Below are 15,474 nucleotides of genomic sequence, written 5' to 3' on the forward strand. Positions count from 1 at the left end.
CCCAGACAGCAAGACTGACCATTAGTACTGTTCCTCAAGTTAGTCTCATCACCTGTCTGTCTGTCTGTCTGTCTGTCTGTCTGGGCTTTTGGCTGCCATGTTGGCTCGGGCGATCCTGAAGACGTCGCTGCTGCTGTGGCTGGTGCAGAACAGCTTACAAGGAGGTAAGATCCAGTGAAGGAGCAGATACAGATGAACAGATAAAAAGATGAGCAGATGAGCAGGCATAATGAAGTTTTGTAAATCAGAGATTATGCACTGTCTACCTTCAGAGGAAAAAAAATATACATTTTACGAAGTTACTGCGAGAGTCACAGCATCGTTTTAGTTTTTAATAAGTTGCTATTTTTTAAAAATAAAAAAAAATGGAGATGATGAAAAGTATAAATAGGTTGAATTTAAAGTGTATTTCCTTTTAGAAAAAAGACTCTAGATTTGTCTATTTAACAAAAAAGAAACTTTTTAAATCTGATTTTCATAAAAAATAAAAATTGGTTATATTTCATCTCAAACCTTTATTAGTGAGATTATATATATATATATATACATAAAGTGTTAAGTCTAAAAACTGTTTGATGAAATATGAAATAAATGTTGAAAATCAAATTCTTTAGTTATTAATTCATTACACATGAGATATTTGGGAATCTTTCTCTGGATTCTGATCTAAACGTTAGAATAGTTTTAGTTTTTTTCAGTAAAAAACTCATCATGTGATTAATCAAGCCACTCAACACTTGAGAAAATGTTTATAATGAATTTATTTAAAGATATTTCTCTGTGTTGATGCTGTTCTGTTATTTTAAGAGTAAATAAAACATTCAGAGGTTTTTAGAAAGTCTAAATCTGTTCAGGTTCTGCGCAGAACTTCAGACACAAGTAGAGAAGAGAATCTGATTTATGGCTTGTAACAGAGTGTCTTTAATTTTTGTGTAAACAAACATACTTACTGCACCTTTAAATCATCGTACAGCTGAACAGAACAGTAAGAGTGAAATCTCTGATTTCATTAGCACGGTTCCTCACGGGTTCTTCACGCGGATGGATTCATGATGGAGCATTTTCTGAAAGGTGCTAGTGTTCTACTGAGAAGCGTTCAAAGTTTCCGAACAGAGAAATCGTATACTGTCAAATGTTTGTGCCACCTTTCTGAAAATAAACTAATAGGTACATCACCTGTCGAGCTTTAATGTGCTCGGAGGTCACGCTGAGAGAGAGAAGAAGGTCTGAGGGGAAGGAGTTCTGTGTAAATATTTAACAGAAAACGGTTTTTCTGTTTGGAAACATTTAACGTTTCTCATTAAAACACTGCCAACTTTCAGAAAATGCTTCATATTTCAGAACGCAAGAACCATCCATCCGTCTGTCCGTCCATCCGTCCATCCATCCATCCATCCATCCATACATACATCTATTCATCCATCCATCATTCCATCCATCCACCCATTCATCCTTCAGTCCATCCATTCATCCATCTATACATACATGCATCCATCCATCATGAGGAACCTGGTCCTGAATTCAGACAGTGTAGAGATTTCACTCTTGTATTCAGTTGTATCATTATTTAAAGGAGAAGTTTGTGTCTTTAAACAAAAATCAAAGAAACTCTCACAAAACACACCAAAGTTTCCCTTCTCTACTCCTGCCTAAAGAACCCTAAAAGAACCCATGAAAACTGTGTGGATGAAGCGGGTCAGTGTGAAGCAGAGGCTGTTATCAGTTCCACAGTAACACTCTGGAGGAAATCTTCAGGTCTTTAACACCTCTGTTAGATGGAACCTGTTCAAGAACCTGTCAAAGAACCTGAAGTTCTGTATTCATCATTTGATGTGAAATGTTTTAAGATACGATGTATTTAATATGTTTCAGTTTACAGTTAAAATCATTATTAAGTCAAATAATAATAATAATAATAATAATAATAATAATAATAATAATAATAATAATAATAATAATAATAATTAGAGCTTGAATAAAACTTATAAGATTAAATGGAATATTTATTTGGAAATATTTTTCAGCAAAGGATAAATACTTTTAAGTATTTAAAGGATAAATACTTGCATTCATTTTACAAACATTTTATACTTTCAATGGTGAGTTGTATCTTAAATAATAAATAAATAAACAATTAAATAAATTAATTGATAAATAAATAGATAAAAATAAATAAATAAATAAATAATACTGTGCACTCGATAATCTAACGTCGTTTGTGCATGTAAATGAGTTAAGATTAGTTAGTTTTGTGATTGAATTTATTAATAAGTGACTCTTAAACTACTGAAGGAATCTATACCTAGCTTGTAATAGTTCATCCGTACAGTCGGCGCTAGCTCACTAACAGCTAACAGCATGCTAAAACTAATTCAGTGACCAAAAACCTTATCTTATAAGCAAAAAATGAAAACCTAGCCTGAACACAGCATGCTAAATCTAACCTGTTAAACTTATACATGCTCCTTTACAGTTGAAACAAAACATTTTTTTTTAGCAATTTAAAGCTAATTTAGCAAAAGAGAATTAAGTTAGCGGATGAACGCTAGTGAGTAGAGCTGCTGTGGAAAAATTTATTTCCTCCTGAATGAATCCTGATTTAGAGTGATGTCACAGGCAGTGTGCTGTCAATCGTAGCAGGCTCATTAGAATATTAGGCCACACCCATTCACCCCAAATTAGAATGATTACTGAGTTTTTAATTGAAGCCATTCATGATTAATGTAACAATGAGGTTAGATCTCTTGCAAAGTTTTTAAACAGTCAATAAGAATTCCATGTCAGATTTTGGATCTGCTTGATAACTCCTAACTAAAACATTAGGAAGTGGATTTTCTCGTAAAGTTGTGCCGAGTGACTCTGAGGCTGTCCAGATGACGTAACTGCAGCGTAAAAACCGCATTACATCTTTCATGTGCTGCTGTGATGTGGCTTCAGGCACGATGGGTCAAAATGTGACGAGTGGTTGCGAGATCTGACCACGCACACACACACAGCGGTTTGTCTGATGGCCTGTCTGTGTGCATCAATAGCGGCCTGTTCCTCGGCGTGTGCTGGACTCATGCAGCTCAGCCCCTCAGACTGACCACCATACTTACAGTGCAGAGACACGTGATGCTCTGAGCTCAGAGGAGAAAACAAACATCACATGCACTCGTCCAGCGTTTTTATCAAAGTTGCGTATGAACATCTAGACGTCCGAGTGTCCAGAGTCGTCTGCCCTCTTACCATCTTCCACCTCAATCGCTAGAACAGATCCTTCATGTGATGCTTCAGATCTGACATCTGACACGCCTTTAATCAGTTAACTAATAAACTCATTTTACTGTGTGAACCAGGAGTCGGGCGTCCGGCTGGAGTGGGGAGACTGACCCCTGGGCGAGGTGAGTGTAACGTCCACTGAGAAGCCTTCAGCTATCAGATCTCCTTAATCATCTGGATAATTATTTCAGTGCTGAACTTATTACTCCAGTAATTATCTCAGTGGTTATTCTCAGCAGAGCCCTAATTATCTTAACTCTTAACAGTAATTATCTGAGCAGCCTGGTCATTATCTCAGAAATGATCGCAGTAATTATCTCATTAAAATCATCCGACTAATTATTCCAATAATTATCTCAGTAATTCTCTTTGGTTATTCCATTTATTATCTCATTAAATTATCTCACTAAATATACCATTAATTATCACATTAAAATCATCTCACTAATTATCTCATTAAATATCTCAGTAATTATTCCAGTAATTATCTCAGAAATGATCTCTGTAATTATTTAGTTAGTCCAGTAATTATCTCATTAAAATCATCTCACTAATTATTCCCATAATCATCTCTCTAATTGTCTCAGAAATGATTACTAATCATCTCACTAAATATCTCATTAAATGATCTCAGTAGCCTCACAGGTAAGTATCAGGTCAATCTTAGTTGTTGTCTCAGTTGTTATTGCAGTTACCATCTCACCACTTACAGTACTCCAGATACCATCTCACCACATACTCCAGTAACCATCTCACCACATACTCCAGTAACCATCTCACCACATACTCCAGTAACCATCTCACCACATACTCCAGTAACCATCTCACATACTCCATTAATCATCTCACCACATACTCCAGTAACCATCTCACCACATACTCCAGTAACCATCTCACCACATACTCCAGTAACCATCTCACCACATACTCCAGTAACCATCTCACATACTCCATTAATCATCTCACCACATACTCCAGTAACCATCTCACCACATACTCCAGTAACCATCTCACCACATACTCCAGTAACCATCTCACCACATACTCCAGTAACCATCTCACATACTCCATTAATCATCTCACCACATACTCCAGTAACCATCTCACCACATACTCCAGTAACCATCTCACCACATACTCCAGTAACCATCTCACCACTTACTCCAGTAACCATCTCACATACTCCATTAATCATCTCAGCTTGGTTATCTACCAGGATTATACCTGGATCTTCTCAGAGGTCGTCTCAGCACTGCATGTTATTCCTGTTCTTATAGAACCACCAACTGCTCAGAGAATCTTTTGCCTGTTTGTTGTATGGTATCTTGTCTTTATTACCCCTGCGTGGTGCTCCTCAGGTGCTGGTCTCGGTGGTGCTGCTGGTCTCGGTGGTGCTGCTGGTCTCAGTGGTGTTGGTCTCGGTGGTGCTGCTGGTCTCGGTGGTGCTGCTGGTCTCGGTGGTGCTGGTGCTGCTGGAAGGCCCGGAGGTGTGTGTGGTGATCACCTTCTCACTGCCTTATTGATTAGCTAATCATTTCTCGTTGTTAATTCTTGCTATTCCTTTGCCCTGTCTGTTTTAGCTGGAGTTCGTGGATATGCAGCGATAGCAAAGCCTGGTCAAGCAGGAGGTAAGAGTTCTGAGTTCAGCCGTCTAATTCCTGATGCTGTACTCCTTGATTTCTCTGTCATGACGTCCTGCTTCTCTGTTTTCCGCAGCTGGCCGTTATTCCGGAGGTGAGTTGATGAGGTCAAACCTTTAATGATGAAGGTGAAGGTCCGGTCTGAACATAAACGTGATCAAAAATGTTGTTTTCCCTCAGGATTGGGATACGCCTCTAGAGCTGGACTGCAGCAAGGATACGGAGCCCCTCTCGGAGGATACGGTAGAGAAATAAATAATAAACATGCATCAGATGCTGTGTGCATGCTGGGGATTAGTGTAGAATGTGTTTATTTTCTGCGTCCTGATGCTCTGGCTGTGTCCAGGTGCTGGTTTCGGAGCAGGACTGGGAACCGGGAACGGACTGGGAGGACGAGGTGTCACAACACTTCCCGTTTTGTGTTTTTTGTCCGATTTTTCATGCAAAATTTATAAATTCTGTCTGATTTATTTCCAGGATACACCAATGGCTACAGATTTCAGTCAGGTGAATGCATCGTCTCTTATATCTTGGAAATATCGACTTGTTCAGGAGTTTATCATTTAATCAAATCATTAAAAATGATTCAAACCTCACATTCTGACATGATTCTGTTACTGCTGCACACCAGCCTTCATTATTGTCCTATAAAATTAAGGTTTAAACAGCAAAGTAGCAACAAATTAAGCTTTATTTTTATTTATTAAAAATGAAAATTGAAAGGTTTTTTGTCTCAACATATAAATTAATGGAGAAACTCCTGATCCACTTTTTAATAATATTTGCAACAAACCAGTTCCCTTGACAGAATTCATTATTTATTTACTCACATTTCATAATCATAATCATGTGTGTGTTTTTTTTCAGGTTACGGTGCTGGCGGTTATCCTGCTGCTGGACGTGGTGAGTTAATAAGTTTATTACTTTATTATTGGTCATGTGTCCTGAACAGACTGAGAAATTTCTGAGAAAGGGCAGCAAACTCAGCGGTCAGCTTCGGTGATGGTGATAAATGACATGCAAATGGACAGGATAAATTCACTTCCTTACTTCAGGCCATCTGTGAGAGATGTTTGTGTTCATGCGAGCTCATTTTCCAGTTTGATGACAGAACCCTGAGGTCATTCTAGATGATCTTCATGGTGTGATTTTTTGGGATTTTTAAAGCCTGTTGTCTGAACCTGGCTTTCTTGATAAAGCTGTTTGTCGTTGAATAAGTGTTTATTTTATACACATCTTCATGGTGTCACCTGAACCGGCCCGTGTTCCTCAAAGTTATCAGAGAAACCTCTTTATTAAAGTCACTAACCGCTACAGTGTGAAAGTTTGCAGATTCGGCAATTCTCCAGACATTTCTGGGAGTTTGTAGGTAACAGTACCTGTGTGTGCCACCAGTAGGTGCTGCAGGAGGAGGTGCACCTACAGGAAGCAGTACTAAACCCTTCAAACCGGGTAAAAAAACCCCATCTGGTCATCTAGTCTTTATCTCTGTGATGTTTTGTTCAGAAAGAATCCTAACCCTCACCTCACTTTTCACTGCATGCAACACCTTTAATCACGAAAATCCCGTCACCTCGCTGCTTTTTAGAGAAACGCTTTGGTCTGCAGGTGTGGAAAAAACTCCAGAGACACGTGATGAATCTGAATTTCTGAATCACGCTCACATTTACATTTTTTTTCTTTGTTCACACGCAAGCCTTTGATCATCCTCTGAACCTCAGACCTTTCCAGCCCCCTCCATGAAACAGATAACATGATGATAACACAGCACTGGTGTGTGTGTGTGTGTGTGTGTGTGTGTATGTGTGTGTTATCGCCGCAGACATGCAGCTCTGCTTCACCTTGTCTGATCCGAATGTCTTCGTCTTTTACGTCAAATCACTTCGGTTCAGTTTTATCCAAACTGCAGTGATGTTTTTAGTATTTTTCCACACAGATGTGCATGGCAGCATCCAGTGTGTGTGTGTGTGTGTATGTGTGTGTGTGTGTGTGTGTGTGTGTGTGTGTATGTGTGTGTGTGTTTTCACACTTGCGTTTTCAGCAGCAAGCGTTTCACCAAAAGCATGAGTTATGAGTTTATTGTAAATGTGTGTACTGTGACGTGTGTGATGTTCAGGATACGGTACAGGACTGTCCCCTGCTGGACCGGGGTATCCAGGCAACGGTAAATCTACACACTCACACCTCCGCTACTGCTTTTATCTTCTGCAACTTTCTCTAGCAGGACTCAGAGTCACCTCCTTTTTTATTTTATTTCTTTAATAATTTAATGTTAAAGAAAAATATATGATTATTTATTTTAGTAATTTTATTTTATTATTTTAATAATTTTATAATAATAAAAAAAGTAATTATTTTGTATCTACTGCAACTTTCTCTAGTGGACTCAGGGTTGTTTTATTTTTTATTTATTTATTTTTTTACTTTTAGAAATCGATAAAAGAATTAAATCTTAATTAAATAATCAAATTACAGAATTAGAAAGCTGAAGAACGAGAACATTCAGAGACGTTGGAGTGTAAATGCTGAAGGTTACGTGTTTATATCTGTGTGAACTTGATGTAGCAGGATGTAGTCTGATGTAGTCTGATGTAGTTGGATGTAGCAGGATGTAGTCTGATGTAGTCTGATGTAGCAGGATGTAGTCTGATGTAGTCTGATGTAGTCTGATGTAGCAGGATGTAGTCTGATGTAGTCTGATGTAGCAGGATGTAGTCTGATGTAGTCTGATGTAGTCTGATGTAGCAGGATGTAGTCTAATGTAGCAGGATGTAGTTGTAGCTGTAGGCCATCCTGAGAGCAACGCAGTCAAAGCGAGAAAACAACAAAAGTGGACTTGTTCTCCGATCCTTTGGCTGAACTGGTGTTGTGGTGTTTAGGGCCGTGCTCCAGTTGGTCCGGCGGACAGGGCGCAAAGCCGTCTGAAGCTGGTAAAGTTCTCACTTGTCCTTCACCTAACCATCATCAACAGATATTTGTTATTTACCTCCTTTATTTCCGTGTCTTCTCGGCTTGAGAACCAACATTTAGATGAACCTCACAGACCATTTTAGTGACATCCAAAAATGTTGGTTCATCAGTTAGCCAAGTGGAAACTTTGTGGGTCTGTCTGTGATCTGCTTGGGTTCCACCTGCTTTGGGTTCTCTCAGTCTTCACAACCCAAGAAAGATCAGAGTGCCAAGGAAGAGCCACCGATTCTGAACATCTTGGTGTTGATTTGTCTGAAAGACTGTTGTTGAGTCATGATTTGGAGACTTTGATGCAGTCCTAATCAAATCATGAAATAAGGGAAATCTGCTGGAGATCTTTACAATCTTCAGGACCATAAAGTGGTCTGTGGATCTCCAAAAGAAGAACTATTTGTTCACAATGGTGGTGGATCCAGAGTCTAGGTCAAGAACGCTGGTTGTGAAGCAGGAATACACAATCCAATATGGAGTTGTGTTGTCAATGCATCTTCTGGTTTCTTTGGTGGGAGGAACCGGAAAAACATAGAGGAAACCTTAACGGAGAGTAACCTGCGTTAATGGATGAAGCTGGAGCTGTGAGTCTTCAGGAAGAAGCACTGATGCTGAAGATCTTGTTGAGAAGATCATAGCAGGGAATCTACACCTAGAACATGAGTCAGAAATGAAGAACCTTTAATGGTCCAAAGAACACTTCAGAACCTCAAATTCTTGCCGTTGAAAATTTATGAATCTCCAATGGAATACCTGATGCTGAAAATCTTGGTGAGAAGATCACGAGCCAAAAAATTAGGACCAAAGTTTGGGATGAGAACATCTACAGGCTCCACCCAAAAACCTAAAAGCCTGCTTTCAGGACGTTCAGAACTCTTAACGATCCAAGGAACGGCTCTACATTGCTCATAAGTTTAGATAGATTGGTAGACTAGTGGAAGAAGAAAACAGGACGTCCTGTGGAAACGTTCTTGACGTATCTCCACCCTCTTGGTGAACAAAAATGTCTCTTGAGGTGTTTATTCCGCATCATCTATAATACACAGGACATCAGAAGTCTTCATTCTTCTGGTTCCTTCTGAACTTTGAGCTGAAGCTCTTAATTCAGCAGCACGATTTCATTTGGATGAACTTTTTAATCCTTGTGTTTTCTGGCACTTTACGTTTTCCGTTCCTTCTTGGTTCTTCTTCTGCTATATCATTATCATCATCATTATTATTACTATTATAGTAGTATAATTAAATATGTGTTAAACAGCATAATCTGAGTGTGTGTGTGTGTGTGTGTGTAGGTAATGGAGGACTGCCCATTGTACAGAGGCAGAAAGGCAACGGTAATCGATTTTCATCTCATTGTACGACTTTTTTATTTTCAGCTTTAATGCCTTGTGGGATATTTTTGCGAAATATTTAAACCTACGTTTAGACGGTCCAGTTAAACGAGGAGATAATGACCAGACCAGACCGTGAGCCAAGGAGAACTTTCCTACGTACTCGCTCTCTTTCTGCCTTCGTTCGGTCTGTGAGAATAATTAAGTTTTCTGGCCTGGTGAGAAGACTTCATGTTACAGTAAATACCAGTGGTGGTCTATAGCAGGAACTCACACACACACACACACACACACACACATACTTCTAATACAAAAACAACACTTTAATCTGTTATTCACACTGAAAGGCTCGAACTGCGTGTTCTAGATGTTTACGGAGGTTCTCGAGGTTCTCTTCAGCATGCTACAGATGCATTATAACTATTTGCAATTTATTTATTTCTCAAGAGATTTGGTTGTTTGCATGTTTCAGGACAATGCAGTGAACAGCTACAATGACATGTCGTTCTGGCGCCCAATGAGCCGCATGATAACCATGCGATTTGAATCTCCGAATAGCGCGCGTCTAGAACAAACGTCGCATTTTGTATTGGTCAGTATGACAGGTCCTCAGTCGACTGGACCCCTTTGGGGTGTGATATTACACTTATAGGAACGATGAAACACCACCTTCAGTAGTTTATAGTAGTTACAGACGCCCTTGCATGCATAGAAGAGTGTTTAATCTGATGTTGTGTGTTATGTATATGTATGTAGGTGTAGGTGTGATGATGTTGTGGGCGTGTCTGCATGCTGCTGTGTTGAGTGTCTTACTGATGTAGCACTAACTCTTGCTGTGGTCTTCAGGATTCGGTCCAACACCCGGAGTACCAAATGGACAAGGTGCTCTGAGTAACGGTAATGCTCTGCTGTGTGTGTGTGTGTGTGTGTGTGTGTGTGTAGATCAGTGTGTACTCAGCCGTAATCCTGTAGGATTGAAGTATAGCACAGTTTGGTGATTTTCCTCCTGCTCACGCGACTGGTTTGAGAAGGAAAATCTCCACATTTTTGCAAACTTTAAAGTCAATTTTGCAAACCTGATCTACAAATTAAAAGGAAAGAGAGTAAGAAAGCAAAAAAAAGAGAGAGAGAAAGAAATGTGAGCAAAATGGAGAGAAAGAAAGTGCAGGATGGAGAGAAAGAGGCATGAAAAAGGAAAAGGAAAAAAGACAGAACAAGAGAGAGGAAAAAAAATAAAGGCAGAAGAAAAGACCAAAAAATACCAGAAATATTATATAAAAAAATAAGTAATGGCCGAAAATAAAATAAAAAAATAGCACGAAATAATGGAGGAATTATTATAGATTAAAGATGTATTTATAGATTAAAGCTTATAATGGAGAAAAGAAGAATGTGAACAAAGCAACCTTAGATTATTATTATTTATTTTTTAAAAAGAGCCTTTACATATGAACCAAAGATCTGAATTCTCCTGAAACACATTTATACAGTTAAAATAATTTTCTGATGACATCATAATTATTCCCAGTCAGCATATTTCCCTGTAGGTTATGTCACATGGGATGAAAGTAATTAATGAAAGTAAAAGTTTCTTGTGTGAAGAGACGTGGGTAGGTTTGAGTAGATGGGAGAAATGAGACGGTGAGGATGACTGAAGAATCCTGAATGAGGAGGAAGATTTAGTCAGTTTGTTGTGATGTAATGTGACTGTGTGTGTTGTTATAAAACCCCGTGTGGTGGTGTGTGTTAGGGTTCGCTCCGAGAGCAGCAGCTGGACGCGGTGGGAAGGGAGTTAAAGGAAATGGTAAACCTGCATCTCTCTGTTATTATCACATTTTTTTAATTGTTATTTATTTCATTTGTTGTTGTTTGTTTGTTGTTGTTGTCAGTGTACGGTCATTGCACTGAACATTTCACCATTAACTAATAATCTGGTGTGTAGGTTATGGCCCCCGGCCAGTCTCTAATGGAGTCTCTAACGGAATCTCAAACGGAGGTTTAGGTAACGATTAATGCAGCTTTTCCATTCCATTCAATTATTCTAATGACTCCATGGAGCGCAGGCACTCCATCCAGCAGGGGAGAGAGAGAGAGAGAGAGAGAAAGCTAGAAATTCCCTGTCCCTCTATCATCACTTCATTACACACACAGGACAGGACACACACTCGTCTCTGAAATACAGATTAGAAAGGATTCACAGAAAGGACATCATCACTCGGGTTTATCTTCTTGTTTTTATTGTTTATGTGGCAAAACGGAAACAATTCTGAGAGCATTCCCTAATAGGATCTACAGAGCATCCTGGACCTAGAGGAGTGTGGGATGGAGTGATAGAGGAGAGTGGGATAGAGGAGTGTGGGATGGAGTGATAGAGGAGAGTGGGATAGAGGAGAGTGGGATAGAGTGATAGAGGAGTGTGGGGTAGAGTGATAGAGGAGAGTGGGATAGAGTGATAGAGGAGAGTGGGATAGAGGAGAGTGGGATAGAGTGATAGAGGAGAGTGGGATAGAGGAGTGTGGGATGGAGTGATAGAGGAGAGTGGGATAGAGGAGAGTGGGATAGAGTGATAGAGGAGAGTGGGGTAGAGTGATAGAGGAGAGTGGGATAGAGTGATAAAGGAGTGTGGGGTAGAGGAGAGTGTGATAGAGTGATAGAGGAGTGTGTGATGGAGGAGTGTGAGGTAGAGGAGATAGTGATAGAGTGATAGAGGAGTGTGTGATGGAGGAGTGTGAGGTAGAGGAGAGTGTGATAGAGTGATAGAGGAGTGTGTGATAGAGTGATAGAGGAGTGTGTGATGGAGGAGTGTGAGGTAGAGGAGAGTGTGATAGAGTGATAGAGGAGTGTATGATAGAGTGATAGAGGAGTGTGTGATGGAGGAGTGTGAGGTAGAGGAGAGTGTGATAGAGTGATAGAGGAGAGTGTGATAGAGTGATAGAGGAGAGTGGGATAGAGTGATAGAGGAGAGTGGGATAGAGTGATAGAGGAGAGTGGGATAGAGTGATAGAGGAGTGTGGGATAGAGGAGAGTGGGATAGAGTGATAGAGGAGTGTGGGGTAGAGTGATAGAGGAGAGTGGGATAGAGTGATAAAGGAGTGTGGGGTAGAGGAGAGTGTGATAGAGTGATAGAGGAGTGTGTGATAGAGTGATGGAGGAGTGTGTGATGGAGGAGTGTGAGGTAGAGGAGAGTGTGATAGAGTGATAGAGGAGTGTGTGATAGAGTGATAGAGGAGAGTGTGATAGAGTGATAGAGGAGTGTGTGATAGAGTGATAGAGGAGTGTGTGATAGAGTGATAGAGGAGTGTGTGATAGAGTGATAGAGGAGTGTGTGATAGAGTGATAGAGGAGTGTGTGATAGAGTGATAGAGGAGTGTGTGATAGAGTGATAGAGGAGTGTGTGATGGAGGAGTGTGTGATAGAGTGATAGAGGAGTGTATGATAGAGTGATAGAGGAGTGTGTGATAGAGTGATGGAGGAGTGTGTGATGGAGGAGTGTGAGGTAGAGGAGAGTGTGATAGAGTGATAGAGGAGTGTGTGATAGAGTGATAGAGGAGTGTGTGATAGAGTGATAGAGGAGTGTGTGATGGAGGAGTGTGTGATAGAGTGATAGAGGAGTGTGTGATGGAGGAGTGTGTGATAGAGTGATAGAGGAGTGTATGATAGAGTGATAGAGGAGTGTGTGATAGAGTGATGGAGGAGTGTGTGATGGAGGAGTGTGTGATAGAGTGATAGAGGAGTGTGTGATAGAGTGATAGAGGAGTGTGTGATAGAGTGATAGAGGAGTGTGTGATAGAGTGATAGAGGAGTGTGTGATAGAGTGATAGAGGAGTGTGTGATAGAGTGATAGAGGAGTGTGTGATAGAGTGATAGAGGAGTGTGAGGTTGTTGTGTCAGTGAGGTTTTGTACTGATTCTTCTCTGTATGGTGTAGGAGGAGCTGTTCCCGGTGGAAACGGTGCCAAACCCACTAAACAGGGTAAAAACTCCACTGTCCAGTGTGACGAGCTGTCTGACCGATCGCATGGCAACCGAAGGTGGAGTTTTTAACGTCCTAAATCCCACACAGCCATCAGGAAACACCACCCTGATCTGTGTTAGTGATGGATGATTTAGAGCTGTAAAAACCCACCTACACCTGCAACTACACCTGTAACTACACCTGCACCTTACACCTACATCAACATCTGCAACTGTGTTCACATCTGCATGTTCACCTGCACCTACACCTGCTACTTTACCTGCACCTACACCTTCACCTTCACCTGCACCTACACCTGCTACTTTACCTGCACCTGCTACTACACCTGCACCTACACCTGTTTCTACCTCTGCACCCACACCTAATGCATCTGTACTCATATCTGTGAAAACAGTGGAGCGTAGCCTTACACCATCCTCTACATTTACACTTACACAAACACCTGCACCTACTCTTACATGTACATCTACACCTGCAAATACACCAACATCCTAACCTACACCTACACACACCTGCACCTGCACACACACCTGCACACACCTGCACTTCCACCAACATCCAAACCTATACCCACATCTATACCTGCACTTATACCTGCAAATTCACCTCCACCCAAACCTACACCTATACCTAGACATGCACACACCTGCAGACACACCTGCACCTGCACACACACCTACCCACACACCTGCACCTGCACACACACCTACACACACACCTGCACCTGCACACACACCTGCACCTGGAAATTCACCTCCACCTAAACCTACATCTATAACTACACCTGCACCTACACCTGCACATACTTTTGCACCTACACATACACGCAAACCTATACCTGCACCTACACCTACTCCTGTGGATCCATTGCTTCTGCACATAAGCTGAACCACGTAAACCTTCATCCTTTACCTTCAGTGCTTTCCACATTTGGTCTCATGGTCACACGTCTGCGTGCAGCATGTCACACACCCGTGTTTACGTTTCTTTGCTCCACAGGCTGTTGAGCTCACTGACGTGTAGCATGTTTGTGTGAAGTGTAGATGGTTTTGCCCCACAGGATGGTCAGAGTGAGGTATATGGACCTGATCTCTGGACCATCCTCTGCAGGAACATCATCTACACCACACCATGCTGTTTCGCTCCACAGGATCCTGACAGATCATGGCAGCAAAGGATCGTTTTTTTCTTATTTTATGTCTATGTGGTTGTGTTTAACATGGAGTACGATTGTGTGTGACAGGATACGGATTCGCTGCCGGTGTGTATGCTGGAGCAGGACTGACTAACGGCTACAGAGGCGGTATGTACCTGTTTAACTGAAATAAACAGAATAAAAGACTTGTGTTATTGTTGATAGAAGCTTTCTGTGAGGAGAAGTGTGTGTGTGTGTGTGTGTGTGTGTGTGTGTGTGGAAGGAGTCTCCAGTGTCAGCACTGTGTACCAGCTGGAACTTTTCTACACTTCCTTGTGGTTTCTTAGTAACAAGCTGTGTTTATTAAACGATATCCTTTAACGTAAAACATTACTATAAATGGATAGGGCTTAGCTCCGCCCCCTCGAGATCTGTCCTGAAAGGTTAAGGTTAAGTTTTTTTTGAGAACTTCATTCTTGTCATGCTTTTTAATTTTTTTTTTACTTAACTTTATTTACTTTATAGAATGCCCAGTCGACTTTATACATTATCGATTTGTGCAGACACCAACCGGTCATCTGTGTCCAAGCAATAAGGAACAAAGTGTCTCACCATCATTTGTAGTTAAATAATTAACAGAGCAATCACAGATAGCATCAGAAGCATTGCATTGTGGACATTTTTCTATCTTGTTTTTCTTTCCTTATTTATTTCTAATAAACACTTCTCATTTTGTGCTTCAGGTTTTGGCCCAGGCACTTACGGTCAGACAGGTCGAGTGGGCAAACAGCCTGGTAAAGTCATTTACTTTTCTCTTTCCTTTTTACGTTTCTCTTTAGATATCAATTCTTTTTTTCCGTTCTGTTTATTTTCCCTTCAAAGCTTTAGTCATATCAAAAACCACACACTTTTTTTACGCAGATAGAAACCTCGGCCTGGTCTCTGTCATTTCCTGATAGTTTCATCAGACGCTAAAGCTACTTCCAAACTATACTGTACTGAATAGTGCGATATAGGATGGACAGATGCTTGGTCAACATGCTATAGCATGTATAGTATGCCATGTTGCATATTGCTTCATAATGTGCCTTTAAAAGACTTTATGTCAACATGCTATAACATATATAGCATGACATGTTGTTAAGAGACATCTACTCAGCGTCTGTCATGG

At 40.6% G+C, this 15,474-nt stretch overlaps 1 protein-coding gene across 22 annotated transcripts in view; it reads left to right on the forward strand.

Moving 5' to 3' along the window:
- The window catches only part of LOC131363263 (uncharacterized), a 20,501-nt gene continuing 5,027 nt past the window's right edge, over positions 1-15,474 (forward strand). For 5 of the 22 annotated variants that reach the window (XM_058405613.1, XM_058405630.1, XM_058405639.1 and 2 more), the window contains exons 1-19: positions 1-164; positions 3,339-3,383; positions 4,620-4,748; positions 4,842-4,889; positions 4,978-4,995; positions 5,082-5,144; positions 5,248-5,298; positions 5,379-5,408; positions 5,769-5,804; positions 6,297-6,353; positions 7,018-7,065; positions 7,781-7,831; positions 9,155-9,196; positions 10,040-10,090; positions 10,944-10,997; positions 11,136-11,195; positions 13,121-13,165; positions 14,412-14,471; positions 15,047-15,097. In XM_058405613.1, the coding sequence (XP_058261596.1) occupies positions 98-164; positions 3,339-3,383; positions 4,620-4,748; positions 4,842-4,889; positions 4,978-4,995; positions 5,082-5,144; positions 5,248-5,298; positions 5,379-5,408; positions 5,769-5,804; positions 6,297-6,353; positions 7,018-7,065; positions 7,781-7,831; positions 9,155-9,196; positions 10,040-10,090; positions 10,944-10,997; positions 11,136-11,195; positions 13,121-13,165; positions 14,412-14,471; positions 15,047-15,097 (1,006 nt within the window). In that variant the 5' untranslated portion in view covers positions 1-97. The remainder of the gene's footprint in view (positions 165-3,338; positions 3,384-4,619; positions 4,749-4,841; positions 4,890-4,977; positions 4,996-5,081; positions 5,145-5,247; positions 5,299-5,378; positions 5,409-5,768; positions 5,805-6,296; positions 6,354-7,017; positions 7,066-7,780; positions 7,832-9,154; positions 9,197-10,039; positions 10,091-10,943; positions 10,998-11,135; positions 11,196-13,120; positions 13,166-14,411; positions 14,472-15,046; positions 15,098-15,474) is intronic. The other 17 variants (XM_058405723.1, XM_058405771.1, XM_058405622.1 and 14 more) reach the window with 16 other exon arrangements.

This window comes from Hemibagrus wyckioides, linkage group LG02 (genome assembly GCF_019097595.1).
Source record: "Hemibagrus wyckioides isolate EC202008001 linkage group LG02, SWU_Hwy_1.0, whole genome shotgun sequence".
In the NCBI taxonomy this organism is placed as follows: Eukaryota; Metazoa; Chordata; class Actinopteri; order Siluriformes; family Bagridae; genus Hemibagrus; species Hemibagrus wyckioides.